The sequence below is a fragment of the Cornus florida genome, unplaced genomic scaffold (genome assembly GCF_030987335.1).
Source record: "Cornus florida cultivar Cherokee Brave unplaced genomic scaffold, ASM3098733v1 CherokeeBrave_3.0.0_Hap2_Chr06, whole genome shotgun sequence".
Lineage (NCBI taxonomy): Eukaryota > Viridiplantae > Streptophyta > Magnoliopsida > Cornales > Cornaceae > Cornus > Cornus florida.
Window position 1 is genome coordinate 103485436 of NW_026775576.1, and position 24526 is coordinate 103509961.

The following is a 24526-nucleotide window of genomic DNA, read 5'->3' on the forward strand; positions in this document are numbered from 1 at the left end:
AATATAAATGGATGATTTAATAATTTAACATTTAAAAAAAAAATTCAAAAGTAGAATTTATTAATAGTTATTGGGTGAGAGCGGTCTTTTGTCCGTTGAGCTAGGTGTGCACGGCTCTTATATGCCTAAAATGATGTAATCAAATATTTTGGTCCAAGAGATCTCATGCGTCCATTCGATGATTTGATTAGTTAATAATGTAATGCCACGAAAATGACGACTTTTTCCGAGCCTGGGCGCTCCGATAAATTCGGACTTTGATATTGCGTGATATAGTGTTTGATGCATAATAAAAAGGTGCATCGCGACTCACTAAATTGGGCTTTTTGGTCTGTAATGTATGCATAAATAACATAACATCAACGAAGGCGAAGTGGACGCTAGAGGAGGAGGGTGGTTCCGGACCTCTGTTTTTTTTATCTTCACATCCATTTCCTTCCTTCTCCACACGATCCATTTCCTTCTATCTCTAAACCCACACTCTCTCTCTAAAACATCTCTCTATATGCACACACATATAATCATTCTCTCTCAAGAATTGCTTCTTCCATCGATCAACCATGTCTCTGCAGTCATTGCCTCTCACTCCTCAGCATCTCTGCTCCAATGGCCGGTCTTCGAGACCGAGTTCAATTTTCGCGTCGAACAGAGATTCTCTCTTCGTCGATTTTGTTGGTCTTTACTGTAAATCGAAGCGAACTCGACGAAGAATTGGAGTTTCAAATGGTGTTCGGAGTTTAGCGACCAAGAACTGTTCCACTGTCAAAGCTGTTGTTGATTTTGAACGCGTCGCCAATGCCCCTGGAAAATCTTTCGGTTCAAAACCTAAGGTATGGCTTTTCTTGAATTGAGTAACAACTACATTTACAACTGCTACAAGTGTAAATTTTTGTTGGAAGTGTTAGACAGTTGAGTTCTTGATTACGGTGAATTTTTTTTTTTACATTTTAATTTTTTTTAATAATCTGTTATCAATTCTGAAGCAGAGTCTGAATCACGTTGCTCTATGAATTTTTTGTACTAAGATTTACAGATTATGTAACTTTGACAATTTATTTGGAATTTAGCATACGAAAATTGAATGTTTCCGGTCGCAGTTGATGGGAGTATAATTGGACATTGGTTGCCCATCGGATATACTGATATATCAAACTATAAATGCTTTATGGACTGGATTTTGATGGGAACTGGTAATCAAATTTGCATTTGAGAGACATTTTCACAAGTTTTTGGCGAGTTGTCTTTTAGTCCCCACACGGCGACCTATGCGCAGAACAGGATGTTTAAATCATTGTAGCCTTACTAGCAGTTTACTAGTTTCACTTTGTTTTACATTTACATATTTCTGACAGACTGCTAATTTATTTGTGAAGCCTGTATTTATGTAGGGCATTTTTGGTTACTGAAACTAGGTTTGCTGTACTTTTTTTATAAATCATTAGTTTCTGTGAAAAAATTTACGTCTCTTGATTCGTAGTTCTTTACAAGTTTCAATCTGTCTTCATGATATGATTTTTATGCTTTTCAGGTTGCAAACTTGAATGATATAATATCAGAAAGGGGGGCTTGTGGAGTTGGATTTATAGCCAATTTGGAAAATAAAGCATCACATGACATTGTTAAGGATGCACTTACAGCTCTCGGTTGCATGGAACATCGTGGAGGATGCGGAGCAGATAACGACTCTGGTGATGGTTCGGGATTGATGACTTCAATTCCATGGGATCTTTTTAACAATTGGGCTGAAAAGCAGGGGATTGCTTCTTTCGATAAGTTGCAAACTGGTGTTGGAATGGTTTTCCTTCCCAAAGACGATGATCTTATGAAAGAAGCCAAAACATGTGAGTCTTTAAGAGCTTTGAATTGCTCCTAATCTTGTAAATATTCTTCCTTGTGATTTTGCAAGTATTAGGAAGCATACAAGTCCTTTAATGGTTATCCATGCACGATCAATATGATGTTGATATAATATTACTAGTAAGGTGCTGTTTTTAAAATTGAAAATTTCTAAGAGCTAAATTTTAAGTGCTCAAATTGTAAGTGCTATTTATGAATTGAGAATTATTTACTTATTTATTTTTTTATTTTTTTATTTATGAAATGTTCAGGGATAAGGGAAGTTGCAATCACTTAAAATTTTACGGCACTTATTCTTTTAAGTGGTACATGTATTGTTTTATTATACACACTTGATTGCTCTGTTACATGGACCCAGGTATTATGCGTCGGTTGTGGGTATCTAACCAAACGTTGGATTTGTCAAATACTTAAACAAAAGGACACAGAGAAATTTGCAAATTGCTAAATACTTGTATCATTTAATATTTCTATTTTATTTTAAGAGTGAAATAATGTCTTTATGTAAAATACTTATATCATTCATTTCTTTTAGGGTCCGTTTGGTTAGATGGAAATCAATGCTGGAAAGTGAAAGTGAAGGAAAAGAAAATAAATTTTCTAGTATTCATTTGGTTAGCATGAATTTTTTCAAGAAACTTGTGAGAAAATCTCATTTCATAGGTAATAGAAAATATTATGATTTACCTAAATTGTCCATTTTTTTTTTTATTTTTTATTATTAAATATGACAATAGGTGTAAATAAATTTATATTTAATAGATATTTTAATTTTTTTAAAAAGTAAAAGTAATATAAGAATCTAAATTATAATTTTTGTAAAGATATGTAGTGAGAGATAACTATTATAATATTCTTATAAAAAATCATGCATTAACACAATTTATATTAGAAAGTGAAAAGGGGGGTATAATTTGGATTTCATATAGTTTTCTCAACAAAGCAAAAATTTATTATGTTTTTTGTAGGAAAATTTTGTGGGAAAGTTGGGTGGTTATGGAAAGTTACTTTCCCACAAAATTTTCCTCTTCTTGCTAACCAAACTCTGAAAAAAATTAAATTTTTTTCCTTTCTTGCTATTTCCATCTAACCATCAAACCAAACTAAGCCTTAAGCAATAATATAGTAAAATTGAATTACTGAACTTTTTTTAGGTGCATGTCCAACCAAAAGTGTCGGACTCTATCTCATATTGATGTCCAAGTTTCGTGTGCCCGATATGGGTTATGTGACATAGTCTGATTGAATAAACACTTAATTTATACAGAATTTAGCATGAATTGAGCTATAAAACAGCACATGAGATATGATTTGAGAGGATTCAATTACTATGATTAGTGCATGTGCATCAAAGTATGAGTGTATGCAGACATTATTTGCCAATATTGGGGAGATATGGATCCAAGCGAAAGTAAAGGAAGAAAATATTGTTTAATAAGGTGAAATGGCTATTGGCTAAATATAATGGATGTTAGATGATAGTTGACACAGAAATGCCCATGTTGTTATGACATATTTGTACTGGCAGTTACTAACTCTTAGAATTTGCATTGAATATGATATTACAATAGCAAAAGACATACTTTAGAAAAAGAGGTACTGACGGTTAAAAAATATTAAATAAATTCACTTTACAAGTAACTTTCTCCTTAGATAGGTGCGTGGGTTGGGTAAGATGCAAAAGATGTGAAATTGAATAAAGTGATACTAATATGTGCATTAATAAATGAAAATAGTAAGGCAAATAAACATCTATAAGTGGGATCATTGAATAAAAGAAGAAAATATATTGATAATGGTGGAAAATAAGATTGAGGTCAAGAATGCAACATTATGTGGGATAAAAGGTTGGTGCGCTGGGAGCAAGTGTGTTACTCGATTCGGAATGGAGGCTTAGGGATTAGGAGGTTGTTGCCTTTTAATAAGGCTCTCCTTGGGAAATGGCTTTGGAGGTTGGGGGTGGAGAGGCATTGGCTTTGGAGGAGGGTTATTGTGATCAAATTTGGGGAGAGTTGTGGAGGGTGGAGCTCTCTTGAGGTTCGTGGTCCTAGAAGGGTGGGGGTTTGGACTTTTATTCGGAAAGGGTGGAATGATTTCAGCAAGCATGTTCGTTTTCGGATCAGGGATGGTAGGAGAATCAGATTTTGGACGGAATGTTGGTGTGGGGAGCTTCCTCTTGCTCTCGCTTTCCTAAGGCTCTACAGGATTGCTCCCCATAGGCAGGCCTTCGTGGTTGACTGTTATCATCTTGATAATCTTGGGATCAGTTTAGGAGGCATTTTCAGGATCGGGAGATTAAGGAGGTTACTCGCTTTTTGGAGTTATTGTATCGCCAGGTGATTTTAGCTGGGGAGTCTGATTGTTGGCTCTGGGGTCCTAGCTCTCAGGGTCGCTTCGAGGTTCGGTCCTTTTTCAGGTGTCTTACGGTTGGTTCTAGTGGTTCTTTCCCTTGGAAGTCTATTTGACGTTCTAAGGCTCCTCTCAAGGTGGCCTTCTTTGTTTGGACTTCTGTCCTGGGTAGGATTTTAACCCAGGATAATTTGAGGAGGAGGAATCAGGTGGTGGTTAATCGTTGCTATTTGTGTTTGCATGATGAGGAGACAGTCGATCACCTTCTGTTACATTGTAGTATGGCCAGGGACTGTTGGGATTTGATGCTTGGCTTGTTTGGGATCCCTTGGGTCATGCCTTGTTCATCCAGAGGGCTAATTGAGGTTTGGAGAGGTTTTTCAGTGGGGGCCCTCATTCAGGATGCTTGGAGGGCTACGCCTCTTTGTATTTGGTGGTGCATTTGGCTTGAGCGGAATCGAAGATTTTTTGATGGAAAGGAGAAGCCAATTTTTTGAAGGCTTGGGGCTTTTTTTGGCCTTTGTGTCTCTTTGGGATCCGCTCCCCTTTTGAGCGCTTTTTTATAAAATTTTTACTTATCAATAAAAAAATAAAAAAGTTCTCTATTATTTCCACTCTTTTTTGTTGGGTTTTTGGGAGAGATTATAGATCTATTGAGGAGATCGTTGTTTTTTTGGCCTCTTTGAAAGCTTGAGGCGTTTTTTGGCCTTGTGTTTTCCTTTGGGTTCCGCTCCCCCTTGGAGCGTCTTTCAATAAATTTTCCTTATCAAAAAAAAAAAAAAAGAGGCCTGTAGATAAATTATGGGGATTGGTCATTAGCTGTATAAAACTGGTAGTGGAATGAGGGATTTTTGATTAGTGGTTAATGCAGAAAGATTATGTTATAAGGTTTGACATATTTGTAGAGATGATGAAAGACCTAACAGATGCAAGTTTGCTAAAGAAGAAGTTAGGAGGGTTATAACTGACACTGAATTTGTTATGTACAAGGATTAAATGACTGAAATATTTATGCACATCTGTAAGTTCAAGGAAATGAAGTAAGGACTTGGATCAAGAGAAGAGTTATTTTTAATACAACCATGTTTGATTCTTAATGTAGGAAAAAGTTCCCACTCTACAACTGTTAGAAGCCATTGATCTTTGTTTTTCTTTTTTCTCATTGAATGATGTCTTATCCTTCTTTTATTTCTTATTCTCTTCAATAAAACTCAATCATCTTCTTTAAGGGAAGTTAATAAGATCAGCTATAGAAGCTATTTATTTATTTAAATTTAAAACACTTGTATAACAGGCAGAAAACTTCGGTGACCGATAACTGCATTACAAACATCATGACACATGGGTGATATGTCATTATTGAAAAATTAATATTCCTTTTCCACAAAGTTGCCGTGATAAGTTGGCCCTTCTTTAGGGGTTGTTACCTATTTTTCTGGTAAAAAGCTCCATACTTGCTATGTCTTCTTAGGAGACCAACAGTTCACAAAATGAAGAAATAATTTAAAAAAAGGAAAGCAGCTTCTTATGAAAATAGGTCACCAAAAGCTTACCATTAAGAGCAAGGATTACTAGGGGAAGGAAGATTTAATGCAGGGACCAGCAATGATAATGATAGGTTATCTCTTGGCTAATGAATCTACCTGCTTGATGCTTCGTCTGACCAGTCGTCCACCTTATCTTGGTACAGCAGATTGTTGTTTTGCTATACAGTATCTGAGGCTCGTGCAAGAAATTTTATCTTGTTTTTCATTTTTCAGAAGTCATCCTTTACAAGTAAAGAAGACATCAATGCCAAGATCTCCTAACTATTTTAACCACAGATACAATCAACCTAAAATCACAATTTAACTGCATAATGTTTAGTTGATTTCACAAAGAACAATGCTGAACATATTGGTTCGATAAAACAGCTTAAGATTTATCGATGAGAATAATGGGAAGACTACCTCTACCTCTAAGAGTCAGCGTCTATCATTTGTAACCTTAGAAGGAGTCCCAAGAATGTATATATTGTATCACCCACTATAGAATAGTTGTTCACTTGGTCTGGTAGTTTATATTAAATTTTGGCTGTGTCTTAAATTTAAAGAAGAATTGGTTCTGTTTTATACAATAAATTCAATTTTTAGTTTCAGTTTCTAACAAGATTACTTCTAAATATTATTTTCAATCCTGGAGCATAGCAATTCATTAACAGCATATGAAATGTAAACATGAATTTAACAATATAAGCTATACAAGATAGATATGCTTTGACTATAACGTAATATGTACAGTAATAGAGAAAAAAAGTTTATAGAAGGAAAGTTGTTATTTGGACTTCATCAATAATATCAACTACGATGCTTTTATATGCTATGGTCAATTAGTACCTGAAATATGGTTTAATAAGATTCATTACTTCATTTTCTGCTTTCTTACTTTCTCCTTTTCATGTAAATTTTCCTTTATTTGTTCTTTTGTTATATCGTACTCTCTCGGTCCCAAAATAAGTGTCCACATTTCCATTTTTATCCGTCCCAAAATAAGTTTCCCATTTGAAAAGTCAATGTACTATTTTTTGTAATATTACCAAAACCTTCTTGCATTGAACTTATAAAAGTAAACAATCACATCACTGTGGACCCACTAGGGGTAAATTTAGTAATTCATTCACTACTAATACAATAAATCAATAATAAAAATCATTCTCTCAAAAGTTAGATTCCCAAAAAGGGACACTTATTTTGGGACGGAGGGAGTATGTTACGTATATTTGTTGGCATATTTGCAAATGCATGCACGACCATGGATTCTTATCATGAACTTTAGTTTTCGTTCTCGACATGCAATATATTGCGTACTCCATTAGTTTTTGTACTTACTAATACTGTTGTAGCAAGCCCTAAAACGTCATTCACATGTAATCTGCTTTCTGAATGTGGATTTGATTGTATTTTGTAGTTATTATCAATACATTTAGACAAGAGGGTCTTGAGGTGCTTGGATGGAGGCCTGTTCCTGTAGATACTTCTATAGTTGGATACTATGCCAGAGAAACCATGCCCAATATACAGCAGGTGTTTGTTAAAGTTGCCAAAGAAGAAAATGTTGATGATATTGAAAGGGTACTGTACATTTGCCGGAAATTGATTGAAAGAGCAGCCAACTCAGAAACTTGGGGAAATGAACTTTATTTCTGTTCTCTGTCCAACCAAACAATAGTTTACAAAGGAATGCTTCGGTCAGAAGTTCTCGCAAGATTTTTTTCTGACTTGCAAAGTGATCTTTATAAATCTTCTTTCGCCATTTACCATCGGAGGTATAGCACAAATACTAGTCCGAGATGGCCTCTTGCTCAACCAATGAGGTTACTTGGTCACAATGGAGAGATCAATACCATACAGGTCACAATCTCTTAATTCATTTTCTGTATCTTGCATATCATAACTGCGTTACTTATTAGTAGTATATTGACGTTGAAGTATTTATGCAGGGTAACTTGAACTGGATGCAATCTCGAGAATCCTCAATGAAGTCTCCTGTTTGGCATGGTCGTGAAAACGAAATTCGTCCTTATGGCAACCCGAAGGCATCTGACTCAGCGAATCTTGATAGTGCAGCAGAAGTATGATTTAGCACTTTTATTCACATAATATGCGTAATTTCTGCTGGCAACGATTCTTAGGGTTGCTTCAAATTAAATGACTCACTAAGAAGACATGAGAAAACAAAAAACAAGAAAAAATGAAACTAAACTGCATTTGGAATATAGTTACATTGTCTACTTGGAAGTTTCCTTTGCTTTTCAGTTGTGTTGACTAGTATCAATTTTAATGTACAGAAATAATTTCTAAAAGAGAAATAACCTGATTTTACTTACCGGAGGAAAATCCCTTCTTTTACTTCTCTTTTTTTAAATGTAATACAAACATGAAAATGTATTAAAATGATTTACTTGCTTCTGTTTGGATGCTCTTAGCAGACTTAACTTCTTGACTTAAATAAGGTGACACATTGTTCTTTTGGCAGTGCTTTGGTAGTGGTGTTAAGAAGAACTTGGAAGATAAACAATAAAGGAAGGAAACTGAATTGTATTTGGAATATATTACATTGCCTTGCTGGAGGTTTTCTCTGCTTTCAAATGTATTCTCTAATATCAAGTTTGAAAATGAGAGAATGCTAACTGCTTTTACTTGTAACTGTTTGGATGCTTGGTACCTCTGAAAGTTATATATTTTTACAAGATTGGGTCTAATAATCTGTTTTTAAGTCGTTATAGGTCGATATAAATTCACAGGGTTGATTTATAAGCACTTAAAAAGTCAGCTAGCTTCTTGGTCTGAGAGGTTTAAGCTGAAGTGATCTGCTTTCCCCTTTCCCTTGTATCATGGTAATGGAGGCTTTTAGTGGGTTGTTGGCTCGAGCATTTGAAATCAGATTGCTAGTAGTTTCTTGGGTTGAGCTCTGAGGTGTTTTCCTTTGTTGATATTTCACCTTTTTTGTGCTGATGATACCACTACATTTTGTGGGGCTGAGCAAGATCAGTTGCTGTTCCTTTGATATGTCCTTTTTATTCTTTGAGGTGGTGTCTTGGTTGAGAGTTAATCTGGGTAAAAATGTGGCGATCATGTTTTGTTGGCTGGGTGAGATAAGTTGTGGTTCTTTGATGTGTCCTTTATATCTTTTGGGTGGTGAGGGGAGGGATATACGAGTTAAAAGTAACATTTTGAGGATTGGATGATTGTTTGTAGTTCTTTTAAATGAGGGAGTTTTTAGTGTGCTAAAGTTAAGGGTATCAATTATGCCTTATTGGGAAGGTGGTTATAGAAGTTTTCCTTAGACAGGGATAAGATATTCATTGCAACGGGACACCATGTAATTTTGCTGAAATTTTGTCACATACAAATTAAATCTTGCCATACAAATACATGCTGATTGCTGACCCACTCACTCAGACACTCTCTAGTTTCTCTCAACATGTTCTCAAAAGGGGCAGTGGTTTGGGAAATGCCAGTATGACATAGAGTTCCTGTCAAGGGTGGAAAGGCAATTGAGAATGGCAAGCCATGGAATGAATCTATGACGAGGAATGGAAATTGAGTTCTTCGTTTGAAGCACTAGCTCATTTTTTATTTTTTTTTGCAGTTTCTTGCAACATCAGAAAGTCACTTGGGTTTTTGCAGATTGCTTCTAATTCTGAAACTTTCTTTTTTGTTCGTGTCTCTATAAAATTGATCCGCTTTAAGAGGTAGAGCTACAAATATAATTATAATGAAATTAGAAGGAGCATTATAGATTTTGTGAAAATTATTGCCTCAGAGAATTCCTAGTGATTGTTTCGTTCTTGTTTATAAATTATCCATGAGGAAGGCTAGAGAGGGAAGGACTCTATGGAGTGTTTTGTTGCTAGAAATGTCAAGTTATGCCATAATTTTGTAAGACGGTTTTTTTGGCCAATTAGTTTAATGGTCTAAAATGTTAGGTGTTTAATAGAAGATATGGTTACAGATATAAGGATATTAAGATGGATCAATGGAAATACAAATGGGTGAATGTATTGGTGTGTTTTTATGGCAACAATTGAGGGAAAGTAATGGAAAATCATTAAAGATGGCCCCTTTTGATGCAACCAAGGTCAATAAGGGTTTTGGTATTGGGGAATCTTTTTATGCAATATAGCAGTAGGACTAGAGGGCTGAAAGAAAGTAGTTGTCGTGGTGAGAAAAGGCATGTTTTATAAGGTTTTTACTAGGGCATGGCTTTACATGGAGCAAAGATGATGACACAGAAGAATTCATGTAGTTGACTTTAAGTAGTCGTGATTAATACTTTCTTTGGTTTAGTTGAGTTATTGACAGTGTGTAGGTCCATGTTGAATTATTATTTGCATATTGACATGAAGTTGACTGATTTAGGGTACTCTGATATTGTTTGGATGCATAAGCTGTATACAAAATTTCTATTTTTGTTCTCCTCTGTTGGTATCTTTGGAAAATGGATGGTCCATCTCATTTATTATATTTATCTTTTTCATTCCTTTTGTTAGTTGTTGAGGTTTCTTTCTTTTTGTTCTGTTCAGTTTTTACTAAGAAGTGGCCGTAGTCCCGAGGAAGCTCTGATGATTCTTGTTCCAGAAGCATACAAGAATCATCCCACTTTGTCGATAAAATATCCTGAGGTAGTTCATGCTGGCCATTTTATAATTCTAAAGCATTAATTAATATGCTTTTGGTAAAGGTCTTCTGTTTCAGTTTTCTTTCTCATCACTTAAACTTGATGTTTCTTTTAAGTGTTTGATTGTTAAATTTGTATGATGTGTTTGGCCTTAGGTATTTTCCAGTGTTACCAATACACTGAATTTGATTCCTGTCACCTTACACAATTTTAGTTGATATTCCTTTCGGATAATACTCGTTATTTACCTCTCCTTAGGTTGCTGATTTTTACGACTATTACAAGGGTCAAATGGAGGCTTGGGATGGACCTGCCTTGCTCTTATTCAGGTAATGCTTCCAAAGGAAATTAGTGTCATTTAATATACAAGCAGCTGCTATCTTAATGGACTACATGTCTAAAAATAATGAAAAATTTAAACTTATAAAAGTGAATCATTTTAACTTGTGGTAGTCAATCATTTTAACTAGCGAAAGTATGGCCATGTGTTGCTGGCATCCTGATGTAGTTTCTCATCATGACTAAGTTTGTTTGGAATAGGTGCATTTCTTGTCTGCTTCACACAGCAGGTTCTTGCTGTAAGTAATAAGCCTCTATAAAACAAAAAGCACATAGCAGACCCAATATTAGTCCATCCGGTCTCTTCCATGTGCTTGTTGTCCATTTTATAAATTATTCCATTGTTCTCAAATTTATATAATGATTATTTTAAGGTCAGCATCGTTTGTCTGAACTGGATGGAACAAGATGGAACAAGTGTTGCCAAGATCTAATGAGCTTCTTTTTACAAAATCAACATAAACAATAGATGGTCTGCTGCAGTTTTCTGTACGAGTCCCTCACGTGTTTTTCCATATATATATTTTATTAGGACAGGATAATTTCTGCATGTTAAACTAAATCTTCTGATGCGCCTATAATATGTTTCATCGGATACAAGGATACCCAATCCGTCCAACTAGGGAATGAGTTTTCATCTAATCTGCATAATTTGTAAGAATTTGCCAGTCTAACCAAGTCAACTGCATTTTTGACCCAGAGTTTTTTTGGGTGTATCTAATACAAAAAGATAAAAAAACAAAAAAGCAACTATGAAAAAAAAAAAAAATAAATAAAAAAAGAACAGAAAAAATGAAAAAGAATTTGTAACAACCCTCACCCTATCTAGACAAAATATTGTTGTTTTTGGCTCCCCCGGACCATAGACTTTTCTCGGGGTCACCCATCCTGAACTACTCCAGGTTAAGCACGCTTAACTCCGGAGTTCTGATAGGTTCACGGTCATTACGGCTTTAAAACGCATTGTGTCATAGAAGGGTGTAGAACCTACATATAGCACTTCACCTTTCCCAGCTGATATGGGATCATGACACCCTGTAGCCTGCCAGTGCTCTGCAACATCACACCTCACAATCACCCCCCCCATGGGGTCCAACGTCCTCGTTGGCCACATTTCCAGCTAAGTTCTGGCTCTGATACCATTTGTAACAACTCTCATCCTATTCAGACACAATATTGTCCTCTTTTGGCTCTCTCGGATCAGAGACTTCCCAGGGAGTCACCCATCCTGGTACTAGTTCAGGTTAAGCACGCTTAACTCTGGAGTTTTGACAAGTTCAAGGCTTTAAAACGCGTTGTGTCATAGAAGGGCATAGAACCTTCATATAGCATTTCACCTTTCCCAGGCGATGTGGGATCATGATACCGCCAGTGCTCGCCCACATCACACCCGTCCACAGAGGTTGTCACAGAATGAGTCAAATCCACCTTGGTAATATGGAGACTCTCCCATTGTACCATTAGATCACGATTGTTCTCCTTGATCTTTGATGATCTATACTATTATTTGACCAGGTTTTGGGGTTCCAGACCTCGATTCCGTTATGTAGGGTGAAGGTGCTGTAGTGAACGCTGGTGGTTAGTACAATAGTATAGTAGGATGTGCCTTGTTAGAATAATTACATTATTAATTTCACAATTGCATATACATAGGTCTATACACAGCTGCTCTGTATCATACAACTTTCTTTGAACTTTACTTTCTCGCTTTCTCGTTCTTACTTCAGGTCTCACTCCTGCTTAGGTAACCTACTTTGGTGTACTGGAAGTTTACTTATACGATAAATATCCCTTTTCTGTTATAACTTACAAGCACAACCATATGTAACATTAAGCACTGAAACTATGATTAGTCAGCATTAATTTTTAATGTTCTGCTTGAATCAGATTATGTAGATTTATCAGAAGTGTTAATGTATAGAATTAAGGTTTCAACTACATGTTAAGTATATTAGACCATATTGGAGAATTAGCTTCATATTTGAACATTATACAACTACATGTTAAGTGACTATAAAAATTAGCAGTTTTTTAACTGAATGAGGTTTGTCTGGAAATACTTTCAGTTTTTCATGTTGCTATCGTAGAATTTAATTTATAGAAAATGAAACCAAGAACAGAATCTTTGACTGATTGATCACTGTGTTGCTATATATTGTTTTATTAACCTAAAAATTAAATATTGACCGATACCATTTCATGTTGACAATTAGTATCTTTATCAGTTTTTTTTTGCAAAAGTATTCTTACAAGTTGCTACAGCGAGCTGTATTGTTGATATATTGGAAGCCCTATTATTAAAGGTAGTAAGAAATTTCACAGTTATTGAAAGGAACCCTTGCAAATTTGTTTTGGTATGGTGGTCAAATGTTTGAGGAAATGTTCAATCATCCCATACCCATTTGGCTTATCGTCTATGGAAGGCTAAGCTACCTCCTAAAGCCATAGATCTGGTTTGATATGTGGCTGATAAGAAGTTTAAACCAATGAGTTGCCTTAGGAGAGGAGACCCTATAAAGCCCTTAGTCCTGTCTTTACTTTATGTAGAAGGGATAACGTGACCTATAACAATTGCGTTATCCGCGGTTTCTCTCTTGTTCTCTTTGACTTAAAAGTTTTAGATATTTCATCATCATCATCCTTGCCTTTATCCTGAATAAACGGGGTCAGCCGCATGGATTCTCTTTGTCCACTCTTTTCTATCATAAGCCATATCTTCTACTAGGTTCAATCTTTTAAAATCATTTCTTAACAGGTATTTGATGCTTACTACAAACCTCTTTAAGGGGCCTTGGTAAGGCAGAGCCAAAACTGTATGGCATTGTGCAAACATGGCCATTATTTGGGTTATTTGGATTGAGAAGAAATGAATAATTTTTGAAGATAAGGGGTCTTTTGTTGAGGAGATTTGGAGCAAATTTCAATTTTTGGCTTCCTTTGGGCTTTTCAGTTATATAAGTTTTCAAAGATGTACCACCATCCTTGATCTTGAGAGACTAGAGTGCAGTGTGCCTCTAGTGTTTGCGTTGTACCCATGATTGGCCTCCTACTCCATGTTGAGAAACTGTGCTCAACTTTGATGGTTGCACCCTTGGTAATCAGTGGCAGTTGGAATCCAGGTTCGAGCTCTTTATAAGGCTTAGAAAGCCCTCTCCCTTGAACTACATCTGTTTTTGACTGAGGGAGATTCAGTGGAGATGGGTTAAATCTAGATCTCTTGACTGGTTGACCCATAGTGCTATAGACAACTTCTGAGAAAGAAATATATTTGTCTTCTGTAGGGGCAGTGATTAGATGTGTGACATGTCTCCAAGTGAACCAATGAGAAAGCTGATTCTTTGACTAAACCAATGGGAAATAGATTTGTCTTCTGTAGGGGCTTATTCTTTAGTTACTATGAGGGGCCATTTTCATCCTTGAAGTTCTGTAGCTCATTGGGGGTATTAGGTTTGTTTATCCTTTGCATATTTAGCTCAAGTCGTGGGCAATATTATGTTTCATCGTTCAGAAGAACGGCTCATCCTTCCTTTTTGTTGTTATTCCTTTTCTTCATCAATAAATGTTTTTTTAGTTTCTTATAGAAGTATGAGGAAGTGTAAATCGTGTCATTTCATGATAATCCAAACCTATGATCAGTTGACCATGTTTTAACTCACTTTGTTCCTCCCTTCACAATTACTACACTCAGTTATACTTATGGCTTCAAAAAATGGTGAAAGGTCTATATAGTAATATTGCCCAGAAATGATCAAAACAGAAGTATGACAGTCAAAAATATAAAGTTTGTTAACCCGAATTTAACCTTCGGGTTTTTCTTCCACATCAGATGGCCATTCTTTCTCTCTCTCTCTCTCTCTTTCTTTTTCTGTTTTTGTAAAAAATATCTTGAAGGTAGCTTTCAATTTTTTCTTTTTTTTGGGTGAACAAACTTCTAATGAGTTGTCACATTTTAGTTCTATTAATTTATACAATTAAAATTTTAAAATTGTTCTTCATTTTCCTCCAACGTGTCACAGTGACGGAAAAACTGTTGGAGCTACTCTTGATCGAAATGGACTTCGCCCTGCTAGATATTGGCGGACAATAGAGAATGTGGTCTACGTCGCATCTGAGGTGTGTTCTGTTTTCTTTATCACCTGAGAATTTCTTCTAAAATGGTATTCTATTGCCAGTGCTGGCAACTTGAGCATAATTGAGGCTTATGTTTTCATCCTGAGGCTTTGGCTTGACCTGGGCTTCTGAGGAGTCCTAGCAACTGAGCTTGAGTGCTGAATTTCTTGCATCTGTCATCTTAAGCGTGAACGGATTCATTTGATTTGGGTTATTAATAAAATGTATCATTTTATTAGACATCTGAGTGTCTTTGGTATTGTTTCTTACGATTATGCGGAAGTGGTGCCAAGTAGTCACTGAACAATACGTTCGCTGCAGCTAATAAATAAGAATTATATGTTTAGGACAGCTCTCGGAGTTTGACCAACCTCATGCTAGTTTAGTGGCTGTAAAAACCCACGCAATTACCCAGGCTCTGCTTAGAAAAATCAGTTCAGAGTGGCTTGTCTTCTTTATCTGTAAATTTGGCATCAGTGCTCCCATTAGTAGAAATTAATCACGCAGTATAGTATCCCTGTTAAAGATGTTGAAGTTTAGAGAACTAATACAGCGATGAAATAGGCACCTTTCTTATTGCAACTTGAAATCATTATAGTTGCCTTAATGAATCTAGAAGCTTGCAAAGTAGCAAATCACTCAGGCTTGATCTACTGGAAGCCAATGTATACATTAAATAATTTTGCCTCAAATGACTGGCCTTTTTTCCCCTGTTGCAAAAAGTTCACTTATGTGCATGTGCATGTGCAGGCTTATTTGAATAAGCACAACTAGGCAGTCTAATATTGTTGCAAACATCTAATTCTTTCTCAATTGCCACCCTGAGATTTGGTGTAATTATGGTGTTCTGGTAGCTCTGATCACATCTATAGTGTTCATCTTCTAAGTTACTTCCAAAGTGTAACACTCTGCCCCTCCTATCAGAAGTCGTGGTAGAATGTTGTCTTGTGCTTGCGAGAATGTTTTGGTTTTCACATTGGATGTAAGGAAAAGTTTTTTGCCTAATGATTACTTATGTGTTCTCTATATCTGCTGGACACACGCACATGCGTGCGCGCACACAAACACATGCATTTGACAAAATTAATTCTGCAGTATATATGAGAACTGTTTCTGGATTAAAAATTGAAAATGTATGAGTGCATTGAAATATGTTTTCTTGCAAAAGGATATGATCTAATATTTGTGCACTGTGTTCTGCACATGAATTGATTATTTTGGCAATCTTTCTCTGAACTTGTACTTTAAACAGAAGTTTTGCTAAATTTTGTGATTCTTTTTGAAATAACAAAATGTGATTCTGCAGATATTTTTTAGGAAGTGTAACTAAAAACTTTGCTATTCCTTCCCCTTCTTTTCCAGCCTGCAGATTTATCTGAGAACACCCATTTCTGGATATTTATTTTTTGTTACTTTGTGTTTCATTCTTTCTTTCCCCTCTCTTTCCCTTACAATCTACCCACACCAAAAATGACATTTTTCTTAAGGCTTTGCAGTTTTCCTCAAAAAAAAAAGCTCATCCTTGTGTGAAAGGAAAGTGAAAAGGAAAAAAAACTAATTTGTTGAAAGTTGTGGAGAACAATTAACAATCAACTATCTTATCTCTGTTTTGATTTGGTGAAGTGGTGATGTCCCCATATAGTGATAGAATTCTTGTCTATTGTTATGTAAAAGGCATATCAAATGTGCTGATTTATTACGCAAATCAAAACCACGACGAGGTTCCGGTTCTGTCAATTTCCTCAGAATTTGTCTGTTGACGGGGGATTCCACAAGGAGTTGGACTCCAATGGCTTCAATAGGACTCAGACAAATTGGGTTTGACAACCTTCTTGCAAATTTGTTATAAATCTTTGTTCTTATTTTGTACAAAAGTCAAATTTCTAACAATCTTAAAATTGATAATAGCCCAAATAAAAAAAGAAGCTGAAATATATGGATGAAAACTGAAGCTCTTCAGAAGTTTCTTTTGTATTACATGGACTTCCTTTCACTTTAATTTTCTAGATGATTTTTCCAGAAGCTAACGTGATAAAATACTGAAAACGTGGTAAATTTAACTAATAATTTTTTTCTTTTCTTTTCAGAGATTGCTGAAATGAGATAATTATACATGCGTAATATTATCTACTCATGTTTTATATTTTCATTGCATCTAAACTTGGCCTTGAAATTGTTCACCATGCACTTATAATGACTTTAAGACACTATCATGCCACAACTTACTTTTATACAGGTTGGTGTTCTACCAGTGGATGAGTCAAAGATTATTATGAAGGGCCGTCTGGGTCCAGGAATGATGATCACAGTTGACCTCCTGAATGGCCAGGTTTGTATTGTGTTTAATTTGATAACTGCTTGGTGCTTCAGTTATAAGATTGTTGGTGATGGGATTGTTTGTTGATGATTGTATATGCATGCACAAGGTAGATGGATTTTTGTCATTCTCCCTATTGTTGAATTGTCAAAATCCACTTTCCAATGTATTTTTTTTGTACTTTTTTAAAAACTCATGGGCAGGTTTCTCTTGAAAAAAATATTTTTACTAGAAATAAACATTATTGTTTGAAGGTTCTATGTGAATGGATATATATCAGACGTACAATGTTCTGTTTTCTTACTGTTGCTTGTATGTGATTTTGTTTTTGTTAGATACATCTAGGATTCCTTCTTAAAATATCATGGTTCGAGAATAAATTCTTTTAGTTTCTATTGGGAGAAAATATAGGGATTTGATACATATTGGGAGTATCTTTAGGGATTGGATTTGATCTTATCTTAATTTGATTTTATATGATATTCATCATGTGCCTATTAGAGGCATAGGATCAGTGATTTGATTTACTTTCCACTTATATAATATTCAGTCTCTAATGTAAATTAGGAGCATGGCTAATGATAATTTGTGGCTTACAAGAGCCTTTTACATTCAACTTGGTATCAGAGCCAACACCACGACACACACTCCACTGCTTGATCTCTACTTCATATTCTCTTGGTTCATCCTCTCCTCTTTTTGTGTTCTTTAAATTTTTCAGTCACCAACCACTAAACCACACCCAAGCAAACCAAACCCCTTCGGGGATATTTCTTCTTCCCTCCATTGCTTCATGTGGTAGAGGGGTCTCTCTCTAAACCAATGACCGACTCGGCCGTTATGTGCCGTTGACGAATTGTCCAGCCTCGTCCAGCTTCTTTTCATTCTCTGTCTACTTCTGCAAGGTTAGTACATGCTGTCCGGCCGAGTTTAACTCTTGCAGACAGAGTTGCTCATTTGGAAGACTTCTCCAGCTCTTGTGACTTGTAGACATCCGTATTTACAATCTGCGATTTGATTCTATATCATCACAATCTGAGAAATGGAATCTGTTCAGACTATGGATAATGCATCCTATGGGCATAGTTCCCAAGCCCAAAGGATTACTACAGTTTTATTAAATGGAAAAATTTTCCGTCTTGGTTGAGATCGGTGAGACTTTATTGAGGGAGTCGGTGTAAAACTGGATATTTATTGGTCTCTATTAAAAAATCAGCACCTGCTGAACCCACGGTTTCACAATGGGACATTGATAATTGTACGATTCTTGGGTGGTTATTCAATTCTATGGAGCAGTGTATTTATAATATGTTTATGTATCATGAAACTGTACACACCTTATGGACTGCTCTCACTAAGACTTATGCTCATGCTTGTAATGAAGCCCGGATCTATGAGTTGCATCGAGATATCTCACGAGCTACTGAAGACGATTGGAAGCTGCTAGTTGCAGATTACTTTACCTTCCTTCAGTCACATTAGGAGGAACTTGCTCACTATGAGCCCCTTGATGATATTTCAGCAGAGGCTGCAGGGATTATTAAGGCTAGACACGAGTGCATCAGATTTATCAGTTTCTTATGGGACTCCGTCCAGAATTTGAGGCCCTTCGTGCTCAAATTTTGAATACTACACCTGTACTCTCTCTTTTTTAGGCTTTTTCTATTATTAATGGGGATGATTGTCGATGTCAGGTTACACCTTCGATGGCTCTTGCTACACTGATCAGATGGCATTAGTTGCTTCTTCTATACCATCTGGTACTCGCAGCCGTGGCCGTGGCAGTGGCAGTAACCATGGACGGGGGAGTTCTACCATATGTGCACACTGTGGAAAAACTGGTCATGCTAAGGATAGGTGCTTCCAGCTCTACCCACACCTCAGATCTAGCAGTACTACAACTTCTTCTACTGCTGCTATTTTCGAGTCCTATGGTGCCCATGAGCCACTTGTTCCTCCGCCTGGATGTATTGATATGCATTAGTTGCATACACAAATTGGGTCTATTATCCGAGATAATTTATCAAGGCATCTCTCTCTTCAGCTACATCTGCTGCAGCTCACTTAGGTACCATCCCTTCAGCTACATCAACTGCAGCTCACTTAGGTACCCCATCTGCATTCCATGCCTCTCAATTTGGTATTGTTCCTCCAACTTGGGTCATAGATTCTGGTACTTCTGATCACATGACTAGTGAGTCTCGATTTTTTGGGGATATGGAAGCATCCTCCGGGCAGGTACACCTTGCTGATGATTCTTTTACATTGATCATTAGTAAGGGTACTGTCCCTTTATCTCCTGATTTATCTTTACAGTCTGTTCTTCTTACGCCTAACCTTTCTGATGTAGGACAAAGGACAGGTTTAAATAGAAGAAAGTAAATAAGAGTTATGGGCTGGAAATTCAGAAACAAAGCTAAGATTCAGGGGCTGTTAGTAGAAAAGAAGGATTGTAATTAACAAAGAAAAGCCTATTGGAATCACTCCAATAGGACCTAGGTATCACACCTAGAGAAGGCCTCACACCCTCAATGAATCACTCACAAAGAAATCTCAAAGGATAATTTTATCCAATCATTCGCTGCAAAAGTTGACTCTAACTTAATAAAGTAACAAATAACTTAATTGATGCAATTTAATCTAATTATGCAATTTATCTAAACAAGGTAATCAAAAGTTGACTCTAACGACTCTAACTTAATAAAGTAACGAATAACTTAATTGATGCAATTACCAAAATAATGAAATTTGACCAAACCCCCTAATTATGCAAGACTCCAAGTGGACCCCCCATCGTCTAGCATGTGCCAAATTAAGGTTTGAGCCTTAGAACCCTCCTTGCCACGCCTTCTATATACTTTAAAAGGCTGCTGCCACTGTTTTCTACCAATTCTCCCCGGCGAGGTAAATGCATGAAATTGTTCATAGAGGTCTGGAGCTAGGTGTTGGAACTTACTGTCACTTATCCATGTACAATCAGAAAGTGGCCGTCCTTTCCACTTAATGAGGAATTTTTGATAACCGCCAACTCTTGTTGAAACAAGTTGGTGATCAACATCTTCTATTTCCTCCTTTACACGTGGGGCTGGAGGAAGGTGAGTGATAGGATCAACAAGAAATGGATCAGCAAAATGGCCTGAATGCAAGGTGAGATCTTCGATGTTGAAGACTTTACTGATACCCATCTCTTCTGGTAGGTCAAGAACATAAGCATTGGAGCTAATTTTCTTGAGAACTTTGTATGGGCCAGCACTCTTTGCGTGAAGCTTCTTATAAGCACCTTTAGGATATCGTTCCAGTCTTATTCACACCATAACCATATCTCCTTCCTCAAATTCAGCAAACTTCCTCCGCAAATCAGCTTGTGTTTTGTAAGTTTCATTGCTCATTGCAATCTTCCTTCGAACCTCCGCATGGATGTCTCTCATATGCTTACTAAAAGCATCAGCTTCAGCACTAGGGCGTGCCACTATTGGTAAAGGCATTAAGTCAATTGGTTTCCGAGGACATAAACCTATCACAATCTCAAAGGGGCTGCGCCCTATGGATCTGTTTACCGAACTGTTGTAGGCAAATTCAGCCATAGGAAGAATCTGGGCCCAGCTACTAATATGGTCACCAACAAGACAACAAAGCAAATCACCGAAGCTGCGATTAATAACCTCAGTTTGGCCATCAGTTTGGGGGTGAAAAGAAGAGGAAAACTTCAGCCTTGTATGCAGCCTTGTATTCAGCCTTGTATGTGCGCCAAAAATAACTCATAAATTTGGTATCTCGATCAGAAACAATGGTGTTTGGCAATCCATGAAGCCGAACAACTTCTTGAAAGAAAAGCTTGGCAATGCGGGCAGCATCGGATGTCTTGGAACAAGGAATGAAGTGTGCCATTTTTGAAAAACGATCCACAACAACAAATATAGCATCACGACTTTGACTTGTTTTGGACAACCCAAGAACAAAGTCCATGCTTAAATCTTGCCACGGCTCATGAGGGACTGGGAGCGGCGTATATAAACCTGTATTTTTCTTTCTTCCCTTGGATATTTGACAAGTTCTGCAACGAGCAACGATTTTGGCCACATCCCGTTTCAAACTTGGCCAAAAAAAATGATCTTCCACCATGGCAATGGTCTTATCTCTTCCAAAATGACCTGCTGCCCCACCAGCACGCAACTCCCATATCACATGTTCACGAAGAGACGTCTTAGGCCTTTGAAGAGATAACCATCATGTACTGAATAATCAGGATATGTACCCTGCTGTCTAGCTATCAAATCAGCATGTTTGATGCTAAAGTCTGTGCAAGATAAGTAGTCTCGTTTAAGCATATCGAAACCAAGAACTTAAGCAGCCATGGAGGCAAGAATATGAACAACTCGGCTAAGTACATCGGCTGCCTTGTTCTCAACACCAGCTTTATGTTTGATGACGAATGAGTACTCCTGCAAGAATGAAATCCACTTCCCATGTCGGTGGCTTAACTTCCTTTGGGAGTTAATATATTTGAGGGCCTTGTGGTCAGAGTACAACACGAACTCCTTAAAAAGAAGGTAATGACGCTAGTAGCGAAGTGCTTGAATCACAGCGTAAAATTCTTTGTCATAAGTGGAATACCTTTGCTTTGCTTCATTAAGTTTCTCACTAAAATATGCAACCGGATGTCCTCCTTGATTGAGCATGCCTCCAATTCCAACCTGTGAAGCATCACATGCAACTTCAAACACTTTTGAGAAGTCTGGAAGGCGTAAAATAGGAGCTGCAATCATTCTTTTCTTCACTTCTTCGAAGGCCTGTGCTGCTGCCTTTGTCCAAACAAACTGGCTGTTCTTCATACAATTGGTGATAGGGGCCATTATTGTGCTGAAATTTCTAATAAATCGCTGATAGAATGAAGCTAGCCCATGAAAACTCCGTGCTTCCTGCAATGTGCTGGGAATTGGCCAATCTAGAATCGCTTTCACTTTATCTGGATCAGCTTCTACCCCTTTGGAAGAAACAACAAAGCCTAAGAACACCACACTCGGCAACATGAAAGAACACTTCTTCAAGTTCATGTAAAGCTTCTCTTGGCGGATAACTCTCATTACTTGTTGAAGGTGGGAAATATGTTCCTCCCTCGTTTTGTTGTAGATTAAAATATCATCTAAGTAAACAACCAGAAAACGACCAATAAAGGGCCGCAATACCTGAGTCATGAAGTGCATGAATGTACTAGGGGCATTGGAAAGACCAAATGGCATAACATGCCACTCGTAGAGTCCATCTTTTGTCTTGAAAGCTGTCTTCCATTCATCCCCGGGCCTTATGCGAATTTGATGGTAGCCACTTTTCAGATCTGTCTTTGAAAATATACAAAAACCAGCTACTATGTCTAGCAAATCATCGATTCGAGGAATAGGAAACCGATACTTGATTGTAATCTTGTTGATGGTGCGACTGTCAATACACATGCGCCAACTACCATCCTTCTTTGGTGTGAGCAAAGCTGGGACAGCACAAGGACTTAAGCTTTCACGGATAAATCCTTTGGACAGCAGCTCATTAACTTGCCTCAGAAGCTCGGCATGCTCGTTTAGATTCAAACGATAAGCTGGAAGGTTAGGCAATGGAGACCCCGGTACAAAGTCGATCGCATGCTGGATATTACGTAGAGGAGGGAGTTCATTAGGGAGATCTTTAGGAGATAAATCTGAGAAATCTGACAGCAAGTTGGCGACCTCTGATGGCATTGAAGAATCATGAACAGCAGCAGTTTCTTTGATTTCCCTTGCTACAACAGCATATAGAACACCCATCTCTTACTGTCCAATTGAAACCTCTTCTTGGAAAGGAGATTAAGGGACTTTTTCTTGCTTTTCGCATCATCTACAGCCTGTCCACCTTTATATTTCTCCATTTCATTTGAGGACATAGGCTTCAAAATAATTTGCTTGTTGTTAAACAAGAAAGTGTATGTATTCTCCTTCCCACAATGATACACATCGCGATCATAAATCCAAGGCCGCCCAAGAAGAATATGTGTCACTTTCATGGGAATTACATCACGCCAAACAGAATCATTATAAGCTCCACAAGAGAAAGAAATGAGACTACGTTGAGTTACCGGAATAGAAGTTCTATCTATCCACGCCACTTTGAATGGTTGTGGATGTGGTTGGACTGAAAGCTTGAGGCGCTCAACCGTGGCTGCAGACACAACATTCATGCAACTTCCGCCATCAATAATGACCTTTCAAGCTTGATTCTCACAACGAACTAGCATTTGAAAAATAGATGCGCGTCGCCAATCTTCATCTTCAACTTTAGGGGCTGCAAGGATGTGCCTCACAACGGAGATGGATGGAACATCTTCATCCTCTTCTAGATCATCAGGGTTGTAGATCCCATAGTCAAACATGTTCCCTTTGTCCTCTCCCCCATCTTCTTCTGGCTCTTCTTCAGGCATTATTCCAATGTGTAAATTTTTCTGTGGACATTGGTATGCCATGCGACCTGTTTCTCCACATTTGAAGCACTTGTTACTCCTTCCACTACCTTTGTTGGCCACAATACTCTTCCCTTTAGGATCAGCCATGTTAGAAAAGGGCAGTTTTGATCCAGTATTTCCACCATTCGGCTGCGTTGTTACTGATTGTGTGCTGCGATTTCCATCACTGGACTTCTTGGGTGCTGCATCCCAGGTTTGATATCCAGATCTTCGAGCCGTTTGATAACTCAAGTACTCCTCCATGTCCAATGCAACTTGAAAAGCATGTTCGACACCATATAATGACTGGCGAAGCAATTCCCTTCTGATATCAGACCTTAGACCAGCCTTGACTCTTGCAAGTGTTTGCCGCGGGTCTTCCACAACTTGACTTCTAGTCTTTAACTCATCAAATCTTTGCATATATTCTGCGACTGACAGGCTGCCCTGCTTTAGATTGATAAGTTGATCACACAGTTTGTCATGGTTATTGGTCGGCATGTATTTCTCTCGAAGCTTTGCCTTCTTGCCATGTGCTGATTGGTGGTTGTCCCAGCCTCCTAATATCTCCTTCAACACCAGTCCACCATATTTTTGCTAGGCCCCAGAAGCTTCATTCTAGCAAATCTCACTCTACGATCATCACTCATATCATACCAGTCAAAATATTCTTCAATCGAAGCAAGCCAATCCGAAAATACAGTAGGTTCAAACTTACCTTCAAAATCTGGCACCTCCATTTTAATTTTCTTTGTGATATCCCCAGCGTTATCATGTGGCACATGATAATTCATTCCCAGCAGATTTCTCGGAAACTTGAACATTGGGTGTGGTGGTGGATCAGCCCTCACATTCTGCCTTTGCTGCACATTTAAAGGATGTTGTTGCTCTCGCCCACTGCCATCATTTGTACTGGATGAAGCAGGAGC

The 24526-nt window shown here is 37.4% G+C and overlaps 1 protein-coding gene across 2 annotated transcripts in view; it reads left to right on the forward strand.

The window, feature by feature from the left end:
- The first annotated feature begins 368 nt into the window (after window positions 1-368).
- The window catches only part of LOC132313532 (ferredoxin-dependent glutamate synthase 1, chloroplastic/mitochondrial-like), a 58428-nt gene continuing 34270 nt past the window's right edge, over window positions 369-24526 (forward strand). For both annotated transcript variants that reach the window (XM_059812332.1, XM_059812333.1), the window contains exons 1-8: window positions 369-830; window positions 1529-1841; window positions 7153-7595; window positions 7685-7816; window positions 10271-10369; window positions 10624-10694; window positions 14721-14817; window positions 17051-17143. In XM_059812332.1, the coding sequence (XP_059668315.1) occupies window positions 561-830; window positions 1529-1841; window positions 7153-7595; window positions 7685-7816; window positions 10271-10369; window positions 10624-10694; window positions 14721-14817; window positions 17051-17143 (1518 nt within the window). In that variant the 5' untranslated portion in view covers window positions 369-560. The remainder of the gene's footprint in view (window positions 831-1528; window positions 1842-7152; window positions 7596-7684; window positions 7817-10270; window positions 10370-10623; window positions 10695-14720; window positions 14818-17050; window positions 17144-24526) is intronic.